This window comes from Mesoplodon bidens, assembly GCF_964165515.1.
Source record: "Mesoplodon bidens genome assembly, chromosome: 1".
In the NCBI taxonomy this organism is placed as follows: Eukaryota; Metazoa; Chordata; class Mammalia; order Artiodactyla; family Ziphiidae; genus Mesoplodon; species Mesoplodon bidens.
In genome coordinates, this window is record NC_138176.1 from 141,057,700 (window position 1) to 141,073,194 (window position 15,495).

Below are 15,495 nucleotides of genomic sequence, written 5' to 3' on the forward strand. Positions count from 1 at the left end.
TATGATTTTTTTTGTGTGTGTGTGGTACGTGGGCCTCTCACTGTTGTGGCCCCTCCCGTTGCGGAGCACAGGCTCCGGACGCGCAGGCCCAGCAGCCATGGCCCACGGGCCCAGCCGCCCCGCGGCACGTGGGATACTCCTGGACCGGGGCACGAACCTGTGTCCCCTGCATTGGCAGGCGGACTCTCAACCACTGCGCCACCAGGGAAGCCTTTTATGACATTTTTTTACCATCAGTATTATGTTGTGAACATGTTGCCTTAAAAAGACCTCACACACAAGTAGCCTTATAAAATTATACAATAACATTCAAATTTGGAGAGAGTTAATTTTAAGATAAAATACTGGTAATGAAGGAGTAAAAGGGCAAAAGCTAATGATTGGAAAGCTCAGTGGAAGCAAACTACATACCATTTAGCAAAACTTAGGATTGAAGAATCTCACTGAACTCTTAAAGGTCAGTTCTTTTCCTTGACTTTCCTGTTGACACTGTTGACTCCTTTGAAGATTTCTTCTTTCTTGACTTCTGATTTTCCCTTTCTCAGTTATAGTTGTAATGCCTTTTTTGCCTTCATATTCTTATGGTTGTTCCCTAAAGCTACTCTCCTTTCTCTTTCAATTCACTCATTTATTCATCCATTCAGCAAATATTTATTGAAAATGTTTTGCTTTTATTGAGGACCTTTGCTTTTCATTTACTTTTATAGCTCCTACTATATAATTTCCTGGATTCAGGTAACTTCTGAATTTAAATTTATAGGCCTGAGCTTTTCTGGAGTTGGATCCTTAAGTGTTAGATATTTAAATGGACCACCTTTATATGAAAATCAGTATTCAGTCAAATCACTTTTAGTCTGAAATGTCTCTCAAGTTTTCTCTGAAATCTCATCTTACTGTCTGAGTGCAGTTTGCCATCCATTAGAACTCTGACAGCAGATTATTCTTGGACTTTGAAAACAGCCTCATAACAGATTTCCTTGCCTCTAATTGTAATACTTCCAATCTAAGTTCGTCATGGTACTTCATCACTTGGGAAAAAATATGCACTTTATAAGGAAGGTGTACATATATAGAGACTTCGCATAAAGGGGGATCTGTGATATTACCTTTGCCTGCTTGTCCAGTCTCATCCCCTGGCAGTCATCTCTGTGAATCCATTACTTAAGTGCCCTAACACATCTGCTATTTCCCCTTTAATCTGTGGCCATATATTTGTTTTTTTCCTTTACTGCTTTGCTTACTAGAATCCTGTTAATACTCAGGGCAAACATTTCTTTGTTTAGGAAGGTTTTCCTTCCTCTTCCTCCTTTGGGAAGACTTAGGTGCTCCTTCCTCTTGGCTTTCTTTGTACTTTGTGCTGGGTTCATGACTAAGAGCTTTGTGATTCCAGGGACATGTGTAACCTTGTTTCCTCATCTGTAAAATAGTTTATACATAGGCTTATTGAAAGGAATGAAAGAAATAATGCTTATATAGCATTTAGTACAATGAATGCTATATTTAATAAATAGTAGCAGCTATTATTATTATTAGTTTAGCATTTACCATGTTAATTTTTTCCTTGTTGTATCCCCCGTCCCTAATACAGTGCTTTTCATGTAACAGGTACTCTATAAGTACCTTTTGAATGAGAAAATATATGATGATCCTTCTTCCAGGCTGATAGACTTCATGTCCACAAACATGCAGTATTTATTTTTGTCTCTAATGTTTGTTCATGTTATTTTTCCTTTGTCTGGACTGTCCTTGGGTGACAAGGGTGTGTTTATCACCAACCTCAGCCAAAATTCTGTGCTACAAAGTGCTTCATTAAAGTATATGTACTTTGCTCAGGATTTGATGATCTCATTTCCTAACTCTGGTAGATTTGAACTAAAAAACTAGTGTCTGAGGGTGTGGTGGGAAAGGAGCAACTGGTACAAATAGGTACACTTAAAGCAAAAGTGACATCTGGCAGCAAAAAATATGGAACGAATAAAAGGCAGATAAAAGATCTACAAAAGCAAAGTCTAGGACTATTTAAAATAAGGACCACTTATTTTATTACAGAATAGTACACAAATTGATCATAGTATTGATGTCACCTCATCAATAAAAGAGTAGATTCATTTTTTATTATTCCATTAAGGAGGCAGTGAAGTACAGATATAAGCTTTAGAATGATTTTCATCTAAACATTTTTTAAAAAGATAAAATGGTTGAGAGAAAAATTTTTAGCTCTCCAGAAAACTCTAGAACTACACTGAGTTGGTAGCCACCAGCCGCATATGGCTATTTAAATTAGAATTTTAATGAATCAGCATTAAATAATATATGACATTCAGTTCCTCGATTTCAGCAGCCATGCTTTGAGTGCTCAGGCACCACGTGTGGTAAGTGCTACCCTTGTGAGTAGTGCACGTTTAGAACATTTCCATCATTTCAGAAAGCTGTGTTGGATGGCACTACTCTAGTACTCTAGTACCTCCCTGGAAGCTTTAGAAGAATAACAAGAAAAGATAAAAATGAAGAATAAAAATGAAATTGAAGCTAAGTTGGTAGTGGTGTTTAGTAAATGATTATTAAATGGATGGTTTTAATTTTATGGTATTCACTTTTTTTGCAGCTAAGAGTAGAGAATAATCACTGTTTGAACTAAGACATTTAATGCATGCAACCATATCATTATTAAGTATTAACACGTCTTAAATACTATGCATAATCTTAAGCTGCTAGAGAAATTTTGCTTTTTTATGGCATGCAGTTACAACTTTGAGGGAAAATCTTTTAAAATCAAATTTTTAAAAACTTTATTTGTAGGAATTGCAGTGCAACAAAGTACGTGAAAATCAGATTTCCATAGAATGTGACATAACATGCAAGGAAATGAAGCGGAAAGCATCTGAGGTAATGTCAGGTTAAATGTCATTTTTAATGTGTTAGCGACCTTTCCCTACTTATTTTGTGCATTAATTTATGTGCTTATTATGAACAACTCGAAATCTCATCCTTTTTTGTTTTTGTGATAAAAGCCTCGTTTGTTGGCCTATTTTGAACCCTCAGGTGTGCTTTTTATGGTCTGGTGTGTACTAGATTTTTCCATCCTCTGTACCAGTTAGTGTATGTACTCTGGAACATAGTTATTCATCTTAATGTTAGTGTAAGCCTCCTGAAAATTATGTTAAAATAATAGAAAAATAAGGTTTTGGGATTCTTTGCTGTTTGGGTTACTTCTAGCATCACTGTTTCTGTCCATCAACCCAATCAAGGAGTAGGCTCTTGGTTTTGTTTGAAACTAAGGATTCCCTTCCAGAGAGGGCATTTTAGGAAAATGGTCAATTTCAACTCTAGGCAAAGAGTGGTATTCAATAATTTATTACAGAGTCTTAGTATGGTAACTTAAGAGAAAAAGTCCAGTTTTAAAAGTATTTCAGTTTACGGTGTTGTAACTCTTTGAATTGTGATATAATATCTCTTATAGTTGTTAAGCTGAAATGTTTATATAAGGTATAAGAACCTACCTCCCCTTACTCCCTATCTGTTAGATAGTACCTTGGTAACACTTCTCGGTATATAACATTTACGTTTCTTTAAATAATTTTCAGTTTAAAGCTCCCAGAAGTTGTTATGGGTTAGTGGAGCCTGGGAGGAAAGATGTTAAAATTCTATATAAAATTTGATGATTACAATGTTAATTTACTTTTAAATGTCTATAAACAGATCAAAGAAGCAGAAGCCAAAGCTGCTCTTGAAGAGGAAAAACGAAGACAACAGGTAACTAAACAAAAAATACACAAACTTCTGTCTCTTTGCATCATTGTTAGTTTTTATGCAAATACAAGATATGTGGAAACATACAAATTAGGATCTGGTGAGCTCAGTTCTGGACTGAAAATACAGTTCCTGTAAAACAAAAATTAGCTATTCACTTACTTCAGTCCAGGTATACTGAACCTCTGAAGAAGCATGGGACCTTGTGTGTTCACAGATATTTGGTGTATTCCCAATTTACTTCCTTGCCAGTTTTGTCCATTCTCAAGAGATAACTCCTCTTTTGGTTGAGGGGTGAGGGTCAGGGCATGGCAGCATCCATTTTAAGTCATCCTCTGCAGTGCATGTCTTCGCTCATCTAAAATTATTTGAGTTCTGTTTTACTGAGTTGTAGGTTATCTGTGACAAATAAGTGCTGTTTACTAACCAATACATTTGTTTTAATAATATATCCCCTTACTTACCCATTAGATTCTTTTTTTTTTTTTTTTTTAATGCGGTATGCGGGCCTCTCACTGTTGCGGCCTCTCCCGTTGCGGAGCACAGGCTCCGGACGCGCAGGCTCAGCGGCCATGGCTCACGGGCCCAGCTGCTCCGCGGCATGTGGGATCTTCCCAGACCGGGGCACGAACCCGTGTCCCCTGCATTGGCAGGCAGACTCTCGACCACTGTGCCACCAGGGAAGCCCCCCATTAGTTTCTTGAATGCAGGATTTTTATCTGTTCTTTGTTATTACCTAGATAACAAGTACATTCCTGATATCCCGTTTGCTCAAATACTGTATTTATTGATCATACACTCCAAAGAGTGTCTTAACTTTGTAATAGTGACATGTAATTTTTTGTCAGTTTGCATTTTGAGATGCTTTATACTTATCAAGCAGTGCATATTGTATGCAAACTGTCGCCTTTATGAATGAAGAAATTGAAATTTGCATGACTTGAGAGAGGGCATTAAAAACAACTCATGTAGCAAGGGTGGGATAAAATGACCTCTGGTGGGGCTTCCCTGGTGGTGCAGTGGTTGGGAGTCCGCCTGCTGATGCGGGGGACGCGGGTTCGTGCCCCGGTCCGGAAGGATCCCGCATGCCACGGAGTGGCTGGGCCCGTGGGCCATGGCCGCTGGGCCTGCGCGTCCGGAGCCTGTGCTCCGCAACGGGAGAGGCTGCAGCAGTGAGAGGCCCGCGTACCGCAAAAAAAAAAAAAAAAAAAAAAAAAATGACCTCTTGTTTTATGGTTCTATAAAGTTGGTTTGCCTAATACCAAAAAATGTTATCAGAGCTAATACAGTAAAATATGGATCGACTAAAACCCTGGGAGATTAAATTATTAAGAATAGTTTAGGGTGTCCCTTCCTCCCCTTTTCATAAACAGTTGTGGGTAGAAATCTTAAACATATTCTCTATTTACTCACCTTTTAAACAGTGTATAGAAAATAATTTAAACCATGCTTGATGACTGTGAGTCATCATTAAAGCATTAGTTATTTTACTGTGTCAGTAGTTCTCAAGTTTGACTGCTTTTAATATATTTTGACCTTTTGTTGTATATCAACAACTACTTGAGAATATTCTGACATTTTGGTTCTTTGAAGAATGCCACTTTGTATTAAGTATATGTTAGGTCTTCTTCCGTGTGGTTTATGAGCAAAATCATGAATATGTTAACTGAAATTTCTGTTTCCTTTTAAATACACATTTACAGAAGCTTGCATGAATATTTCATATATATTTTAGTTAATAAGTATCCAGTTTTAGTTAATAACAATGACTGTAGTGTATCGTGTTATATTATCATGCATTAAAGTTTAATAAGTAAGTTCTTAACAGTAGACTGAAAATCTATACTTTATAATGAGTGTCATCTAGTTATCCTTTTCTAGAATGAGTTTTTTATAGAATTCTACTTTCTAAAAGAGTCATTTTGATTTAAAGCATGAAACATTTTTCCCCTGAAGAATTTTTACTCTGTGTTTTGGAATGTATTTGACAGAGAGGAATCAATTTCCGGCAGCTTTTTTCTCTTCACTCACTTGAATTTCTTCCATACAAGCCAGTAATGTTTATTACCAGCATTGTATAAAACTAGAATTATAGGTATCTTTATTCTAATGGGTCATCTGTTAGTACTTACTAGAAGCTCTATATTATAGAGCCCCATTAATTATAGGTTAATGGTGTTGATGTATAAAACTAATGTCTATATTTTAAATCAGATGTTTCTGTATTTAGTATCAAAGGCAGGCCTTCAATCTGAAATAATCTCTTTCACTACTGCCTAGCTCCCTTTCTGCTTACCTAAGTTCTGAATTTGTTGAATACAATCAGTATTGGAGAGATGTTTTTTTAAAAAATCAAATCAATATGTTTATTATATACCATTACTATTAAAACATTTCCCAAATTAATTTTTATCTAAGTGGAAAATTTTAAATCAATGTGTGTATTGAATTTAATAAAAATGATACTGTTTTGATTTAGGCTGAACTGGAGGCTTTTGAAAACAGACTGAAGGGTCGTCGGAAGAAGAACAGGAAGAGAGATGAAGTGGCAGTTGAGCTAACGCTGTGGCAAAAATATAAATATTATCTTTTTCCAGTGTGTGCAGTTGTGGTTTTAGTGTTTGCATGGTACATAGCCCATGGTGTGGATTAAAAAATGTTTGATCTCTTACTATACCTCAGATTAGATTTCGATAAGTTGTTAAATTTGGAATATTAGAAAGTGAATGTTGTAGAACATGATATATATTCACATTCATCTCTCTATTCTCTTCCAGCGGTTGTTAGAAGGACAGAATGTTAAGCTTCATCTTAATTAGCATACTAGAAGTGGCAATAGTAAAAGCATGACTGAAATTGTAAAATATTTCATAAGGCATAGCCAGTGGCAGGGTAACATGTTAGTTGTTCATTGTGCTTCCTTGTATTAACATAACTGTTTCATTTACTATTTAGAGCCATCTTTTTTTTGGCAAAATTAAGATGAAACTGAGCCGTATGTGTAGTAAGAGGAATATTTCACAATGTTTTGGTTACTTATTAAAAGGTACTTTTCCTGATCGTGTAACTTTGTACTTTTTAATATATATATATCCTCTAAAAGACCTCATAAATTATAACATGAAGCTATATAATTAGACTTCAGAAATTGGTTTATTAGTGAGGAATTTTTATCAGTTATTGAAGTAAAATTTTAGGTAGTATGTCACTCAGAGGAAAATATAATTGTTTTCCAAAAATGCCAGGCTAGATTCCTCACATGTGGCTATGTCTTGTATAAGAAACTTTTAACCGAAGTTGACATGTTTTGTAAAACTTGTATGTGTTTTTTCAAAGTAATAATAAAAAGTAATAATAAAAGAAAAACTAATATTTATGAGCAATATATGCTGAGCACAGGCTTAGGAGCTTTATGTACTTTATTCTCATTTCTTCTTACCACAATCGTATAAGTAGATTTTTTTCAGCTGGAAATAGTAAGTTCTTATGAAAACAAGCTGATAGAGAAATATCAGTAAGCCAAATCTGTTTGAATTGTAAGTCATTTTAAATGGTTTTGCTATTTAATTTTTGTATAATTAATGTTTTCATTAAAATTTTTCATACCAAATTTTTAATCTAGAATATTTACTATTTAAAATATTCAGGAACCTATAATTTTATCAAGGTATAAAACTCTAATGCTTGATGTAAAACATAGTAATTGATAGGTACTAAAAAGAGGTAGAAGTGGTAAAAGTACAAAGAAGGATTTTAAAATGTTGCTTTCTTTAACTCAATTTCTTTAATGTTATGTTCCTTAATCAAGTGTTAGCTGGTATCTAAAGTGGAAGGGCAGTCATTCCTCTCTTTATGGTATTTTTGTTTTAATTTTAGAATTCTTTTTTACCTTTTCCAATGTTAGAGTTACTGGGTTGGTGTTTCAGAAGCTCTAAACTAGAGCTGTTACACTCAAGTCATTACCTTACTGTACTCTAAAATGAATGTTAGGTGTCCATGTGGTAAGCTCTTTTCATGTATTTCAAAATCTTGGCCTAATAAACAAACCTGAAGCCTAGTTCATGCCTCTTTGTTGGGCTTGTGTTCTTGCTAAGTTTTCTTTCTGATTTGTGGGGAAGAATCTAGTGAGGGGAAGAGGGAGACTGAGTGAATGATAAATGAAGCAGTTTGCTGTTTTTTATTTGCTTGACTAGTAGCTCAGACCTTAGTTAATTAACTCAAAGTTGCCCAACTGTTCATTCATTTATTCAATCAACATATGCCTTTACTGTGTGCCAGGAACCTTCTAGGTACTGGAGATAATGGTGATCCTTTCAGGGACCTGCTAAGGAGTGGAAGAGAGGGGGCAGGAAATAGATACACAATAAAATGAACGTGATTTCGTGTATGATAAGTGGTGTTAAAAAATGAGAGAAATGTTACAGAAAGTGATGAAGGAGGCGGGTGAAAAGGCACTGGCTAGTTTAGATTGGGAAAGTCCCTCTGAGATGGGGATATTTGAAGATCTGAGGGAAGAGTCTGTGAGGGAGAGAAATCAGCGAGTACAAAGTCACTAAGTTGGGAGATGCTTGGCAGAGCTGAGGAACAGACAGAAGGGCTGGTGTGGCTGGAGCTGAGTGAGTGACGGGGAGAGAGCACCCAGGGCCAGTTCACAGTGTGCTTGATAGACCATGCTGTGGAATTGGGGTTTATTTCTAGTTGCAGTGGGCAGCACAGGAAGGTTTTATGTGGGCAAGAGTTGTTGGTCATTGTTCTTTTAAGATAACTGTCTTCTGGCTGCTGTGTGGAGAGAAGACTCTAAGGAATCAAGGGTAAAAGCAGGGAGGGAGATGAGCAGGAGGCAGCCCAGGGTGGAGGTGCTGGTGGTGCTTCGACTCAGTGATTCGGGCCTGCAGTTCCCTCGGTTCCCCACTGCCCTGAAGGAGTGGCCTGAGGACGCTGCGGAAACTGCTGCACAATGAGTGGAGTGGGGAGGAAATAAATAATTTCTTTAAGGTCAAAATGAAATGAAATTTTGTTTAAATACTTAACGTTAATTTGTTCTGAGGGAAATAAAGCGGTACATGTTGACCTTTTTGCTTCAATCTAAGCCAATTAGAGAAGGAATGGAAGAGTTACCAAATAGCCACTCACAATGACATAGACAAAAATGTGAATGTGATGGCCTTATTTTCCTATTTACTGTGTCATTATAAAAGTTTATTAGCTTACTGTTTGAAATTTGTGGAATATATATATTGAAATCTTTTAGTATTTTTCAGTTTAAACACTTTTAGGGATTGACCAACACCTAAGTGCTTGTATTTCAATTAATTTCACTATTCAAGTCTAAATTAAAATCAAATAATTTCAAATAAATTGGTGTAATCTTTGCTGAAATTGCCAAAGGAACTTTACTGAAGCAAAACATTGAAATGTTTGCCTTTTGCAAAGAAGTCTGATGCTTGAACTTCATGGCTATGAATGTTAAAATTTTTAAAAAGAGATAAGTATTTGTGTTAGTGTTTATAGATGACCTATAAAAAATTTGGGCTCTTTGTGTTATTTCACATGACCCAGGGGACTCCTCCGGTGGCTAGGTTTGTCCATCCCTGGGTACTGGGAAGTGAGAGAAGTCTGAGCTCTAGAGCTAGAGCTGATGTAAGGTAGCTGTATCTCTTTGGTCTGTGGAAGCTGCCTCTTTATTCAGTGACAGTGATTAGACCACTGTCTAAGCCTTAGACCTTAGGGTCTACCTCTGAGGTTAGCAAGCTTCATAGAAGGAGGGAAAAGCAGAGTACTGGTTACTACGTCCTAGAAGAGATGAGAATTTGGCAGGAGTGGAGCTGGGAACCCCTCTGCTTTCCAGAAACTCTTAAGTGTGTCCATTCTGGGAAACCCTTTTCACATGTTTCAGAATCTTGGTCTGTTGAGCAAGTTTAGGTCTGTTGTTTGCTGATCTGCTGTTCTTGCTAAGTTTTATTTGCAGTTAATTCAAGGGCATGTATTTCAGTGGTGCTGTGAAGAATTCCCATATACAGCCTAAAATTCCACAATCCAGATTTATTCGAGTTAAAACGCCTCTAGGGAGACATTCCCTAATAACCACCCTCATCTGGTGTTCTCTATCTTCATACAATATTTTTTCCTCATAGCGCTACATAGGACCTAACGCTGTATTCTATATTTGTTTATTATCTGTCTCCTTCACTAGAAAGAAAGCTCCATGAGGGCAGGGGTGCAGTTTTGTTTACTGCTGTAACTCCAGAGTGGGGAACCATGCTGAGCCACATAGCAGATGCTGGTATTAGTTTCCTTGGGCTCCTGTGACAAATTATCACGAAGAAAGTGGCTTGAAGCAACAAATTTATTCTGTCACAGTTCAGGAGGCCAGATGTCCAAAATCATAGTGTCAGCAGGGTTGGTTCCTTTTGGAGACTCAGAGAAGGAAACCGTTCCATGCCTCTCTCTTAGCTTCTGGTTTTGGGCGTCAATCCTTGGCGTTTCTTGGTTCGTAGATACGTCACTCCAGTGTTGCCTCCATTTCCACTTGGCCGCCTTCTCCATGTCTGTACTGTCCTTTTCTGTCTCTTAAGAGAACACCCTCCATAGTTAAGGTCCACCCTACTCCAGTATAATCTCATTTTGCCTAATTACACCGGCAAAGACCCTCTTTCCAATTAAGGAAAGTTACATATTTAGTTTCGGTTGGACATTAATTTTGGGGAGGGACACAATTCAACCCACTGCAGTGCTCAATAAATATTTGATGGATGAATGAGTGAATTCACAGTGTCATTCTAGGCCATAAGCTTTTGGGGCATTTTCCATTACTGTCTTAATAATTGTACTACAGGAGGTAGGGGTTAAGAGGTCAGTCTAGTTCCAGATTGCTTGGGCTCCAATTCTGGTTCTACCCTTTTCTAGTTGTGAGATCTTGGGCAATTATTTAACTTTTGTAAGATGTACTTTCCTCCTCATCTGTAAAATAGAAAGAAGGAGAAATAATAGTGTTCAGTAAGTGTTAGCTATTATTATGTGTCTACAACTATTTTAAAGCACTTTTTATATTTACTTAACCCCCATGACAGCCTATGCAGCGGGGCTATTATTATTCTCATTTTACACCAAAGGAAACTAGGTTTGTTTAAAGAATTAAAAACAAAAAATATACATGTCACTTTGTGAAGTGCCTGGCACATAGCACTTAGAAATTCTTAGCTATAATAATACAGATAAATGTGACTTAACATCATAACTTCTCTTACAAATTGATTCACAGGTCAGAAAAACAAATTGTAAACTGGGGCACCTTAGTTTTTGCTCACGTGGTCATTGTCATTGAGGGGGTATTATCCCTAGGAAGACTAGGCTGGATGTGGGCAGTCAAATGGCAGCCCTGGAGGTTGGGGGGAACTAGCACTAGGTGTGTGAGGGTGCTAGAAATAAAATTCCTTTGAAACTTTTTATGGGCTGGCTCTTATTACTTCTCCCAGTGACTAGTATATTAGAGTAAGAGATTGATGACCCAGAAATATTATATACAGCAAACAGAATGTCTGCACGGCCTACTTTTATCATATACAGAATGTTTCAGTGTGCTGGAATATATTACTTCAGATATGGGCACGTTGTTTTCCCTTCTTAGTTTAAGTAAACTCTTCTTCCCTGCAATAGGTAATTGTCCAATTTGCCTGTTTCTTGCTCTGTTCTTTAATATATATATTTTTTATTTTAAAGGCTTCGCATCTTTAGATCTCAGCTAAAAATATCACATTCTGACTCCCTGAAATATAGTCCTATATTACTTGTAAGTATTTTTCCATAGTTTACATATTTGTGTTTGTTTAATGTATTTATGTATCTTTAAATTATTTATTTATTTAGTCTGCACCGGGTCTTTGTAGTGGCATGCGGACTTCTTAGTTACGGCATGCATGTGGGATCTAGTTCCCTGACTAGGGATTGAACCCAGGTCCCCTGCACTGGGAGCGAGGAGTCTTACCCACTGGACCACCAGGGAAGTCCCAGTTTAATGTTTTCATTATGCCAGGAAGTTCTGTGAGGGCAGGAACTCAATTTTGTTCATCTGGCAGCTAATAAATCCTAGATGAGTGTTAAGCCATGGGATAGCATATCTATTTTAGCCATGCTTTCCTCTTTTCCTGGGATGCTGGCTGCTTCTCTAAGATATCTCTTTCTTTTTCTCAAATTGCCATTATTTGTAGTACTAAGCACTAAACTTGGTCTGTACATGAAATGTGACTAAAGTTTAATCTGTAAAATCACCCTTTCCAGAAGTATACTCACTACCTTTAAGTTAATTTTCCCATAAATCTCATTAAGGTTTATGTTTTTTCTTTTAAACCATCTAATTAGTTAGATATATGTTTGAAATACTGGACAATAGAAATTTCAAAAGGCCATAAATGTTTCTTTTTGTAAAATGAAATGTAAGAAACTAGATGATGATTGTCACTTTAAGTTGAAAAGCAAATGTGGCAAATTTTTTAAAAAGGAATAATTCAAATAGGTCATTGAAGATTACTGTGAGCCCTTTGCATATTTAAATTAGTTCACACATGTTATGAGATTTCTAGCATTTGTTATGATTCCTTACATTATAGAAGTCTGTTACAAAGAATATAAAAATAGCTGTTTGCCCTCATGCAAAGACTACCTCAAATATTTACTCTGATGCCATTGGTGCCTAGAACTGGTTAGGTTTTCTTGCTAAAAGGAAGTTTAAAGAATGCTGTTTTACCAGTGCAATCAGCTTTAGCTCTCTGAAGAACAGTACTGTATAGTAGTGAAAGAGAAGACTTATTTACCCTAGCTATCTCAAATTCACTGATTTAGCTGCTTAAATTTCACAGTTCCTTTAACACCTCCACTAGAGGGCAGAAAGTGGAAGAGAAAGGAGGTGAATAGCAATTCATACTTGGCTTCAGAATGCCTGTAGAAACCTTGAGGATTGAATCCAACCCTTGTTTTACAGACTGAATTAACTGACCCAGAAAGACTAGGGGATTTGCTCAAGGTAGAGTTGGCAGACAAATCGCCTAGACTCTTGATTTTCAGACTGGTGTCCCTGTGGTGATGACAATGACGTGTGATGAGGCAGTATCTTAGAAGAACACAGTCCTGAAATTACATGTCTGCAGAATCCCAGCTCAGCACTTGCTAGCTGTGTAAACTTAAAACTTAGGCTGGTTACTTCAACTCCCTATTTCAACTATTGTACTATGCACTTGAAATATTTTCTTTCTCACTTCACTTCAGAAACAAAATACCGATTTCCCCCCCAATTTTACAAGTTCTACCCCCCTCCCCCAGCTATAATATTCAAGGAACAAGTGCCTGATACATATTTTGTTGACTATGCATAGCCTCTGCCAGAATAATGGAGATGGATTTATTCAATAACCTCGAGTGATTTTTAAAAATTTTCCTTAGATCTTGACTAAAGTTGGATTAAAAAATATATATTTCTAAGAGAAACTCAAGTGTAGTCATTTTCTGCCAAACATAAGGCAACTTGGGCTTCAAATGGTAGTCTCTACCATTGTAAATACCTGCAGTGCCTCCTTGACGCTGCCTGAGGAATAGGGGCTGCTGGTGAGTGACAGAAAGGCACAGAGCTGTTGGCCTCTAGGATTCAGCCTGTGATTGCTCTCCGCAGGAAATCGCTGCTAGGTTTATGGAAGCAGGCTCAGGTTCACTCCCGGGTCCCTGCAGCCTCAGCAAAGTCTCAGGCACTCTTGCAAAGCAGATTCTTCCCTAAACAGAGAAGCTAGTTTCCATTTGCCTAAAGCAAATAATGCTCTCCCTAGAAATGTAAATCTTTGTTGAGATAACAATCTTGCCCTTTAATTGCCAGTGCCTGCAGTTATTCTCATTTTTACTTGGCTACGCCCTGGCCAGAAGAGAATGGTCTAGGATGTGATGAGATTTGGGAGAGCCGAGAAGTTACTCCTTTGCTCCCAATTACTCGGTCTCCCACAGCCCAAACGCTCAGGTCTTGTCCTCTTCGTGCTGCCGTCGCGGGGCGTAAGTTTGGGGGTGTGCATGGGTGGGGGGACCCGCAGTCCTCTTGGCTTCCCTTCTGCCCCTGAAGAATAACTTCTTTGAACGCAAAGAGGTGGGGTTGTAGAGGATCTGTCATTAAGGGTTCTTATGGGTGGGACCCAGAGACGGGAGTGAAGGGAGGTGGGATCTGTCGAGCAGACAAAATGTGGAGCCCCTGTCCCTTGAAGTTCAACTTGTCTCTTCCTGAGCGAGAGGCAAGGCATCCGTAGTGCCTCTCCCAGGGCCACGCAGAGGAGAGAAAAGCGACCAGGATAAGAGCGGACGGAAGAAAAAGCGAGACATGTTTTCCACGAAACAGTCCCCCGCCCGCGCTCCGGAAGAGTGCTACCGCCCTGCCGGGGCCCCGGAGCAGGTAAGATCCACGAACCTCGCTCTGCCGCCGAACAGGTCGCATGACCTCTCGGTCCGGATGAATTCAGAGTCAATCCCTCCCGTCCCGGCCCCTCCTCCCCTCGGTGCCACCTTCTTGCCCTGCCGTCGGTGAGCTTCGGCTGTCCCAGCGCCACGCTAAGCGCCCTGTAACAATTCCTCGGGCGCACGGCCCTCCATCCCGGTCGCCCAGCGTCCGGGACCCTCCTAGGGTCATGGGTAGGGTTTCCTTTAACGCTCGGGTCGGGTCGGTCCGGAGACCACGCTCTCCTTGCCAGAGGCGCTAACGCGTCCCCTGCAGGGGCGCCCTCCACGCATCAAGTGGACTCGGCGGCGCCCGGGCGCCTGAGGAGGCTGCTGAGGGAGCCGTCGGAACCAGCCCCTCGGGGGTCCGCGGCTTCTTTTCTGCGCCGACGCCCGGCATCTGGAAGGACCGCGCAGCCTCGCTTGCCCCAGACGTAAGCCTACCTTCCCGACCGCGCACGCCTGGGTCTTCATCCCTCTTAGAGCCCGGACTCGCGCCCGGTTCCCCTGCAACCAGCGGTGCCGGTTATCCTTGTACCATCTGAGCGCGGCCCCTTGCAGGGTGCTGGGAACTCCTGCGTACCCTGCGCGCAAACTTCGTCTGCGGCGAGTACCCGCCCCGAGCACACCGGCCACCGGCCGCCATGGGGGGGGGCGGGGCTGGGGTAGGGGCTGCGGGTTCGAGCTACTCCGGGTTTGGAGGGCTCCGATCCTGTCCGGGGAAGGGACAACGTTGCCCCTGGTTCCAGAGAGGAAAGGTAGGGAAGAGCATCACGGCAGGTCCTCACTGGCCTGAGCCCCCAGGAACCGGGTCTCTTTTGGGCGCTGCCTTCCTTCTTCGGTGTCAGGAGGGTCCCGGAATCCATTCGCTGCGGCGTGGTCCCAGCTGCGCGGAGCCGGGGACCAGGGACCGCTCTCGGGGCAGGGACGCAGGGCTGCGCTTGTGGGAGGAAGGTGGTGTTGGGTCGGATCCTGCCGGGATTCCTCCCCAGCTCTCGTGGCGAGCTCGCCACTCCGGGTGCCACCCGCTCGGGGCCGGTGGATGGCGGTGTAGGCGCTTTTTGCACTGCGTGTCATTCCCGGACCGAGCCCTGCGCGCTCAGAGCTGCGAGCTCATCAGGGAAGCGGCCCGGCTGGGCGTTCCCAGGGAAGCTGTCCAGGCAATTCGTAAAGTAGAGCTTTCCTTCCGCGGGAGACTTCTGAGAACAATGCACTACAAAGACGAGCTCACTTTTGAATAAGACCGCGATGACTTCTCTGTGTCTATCTGTAGTTTGTAGTCTC

At 40.3% G+C, this 15,495-nt stretch overlaps 1 protein-coding gene across 5 annotated transcripts in view; it reads left to right on the plus strand.

The window, feature by feature from the left end:
• NFXL1 (nuclear transcription factor, X-box binding like 1) overlaps positions 1–7,801 on the plus strand; it is a 56,370-nt gene extending 48,569 nt beyond the window's left edge. For all 5 annotated transcript variants that reach the window (XM_081235714.1, XM_081235715.1, XM_081235716.1 and 2 more), the window contains 3 exons: positions 2,800–2,886; positions 3,700–3,753; positions 6,230–7,801. In XM_081235714.1, the coding sequence (XP_081091840.1) occupies positions 2,800–2,886; positions 3,700–3,753; positions 6,230–6,403 (315 nt within the window). In that variant the 3' untranslated portion in view covers positions 6,404–7,801. The remainder of the gene's footprint in view (positions 1–2,799; positions 2,887–3,699; positions 3,754–6,229) is intronic.
• Positions 7,802–15,495: the final 7,694 nt, after the last annotated feature.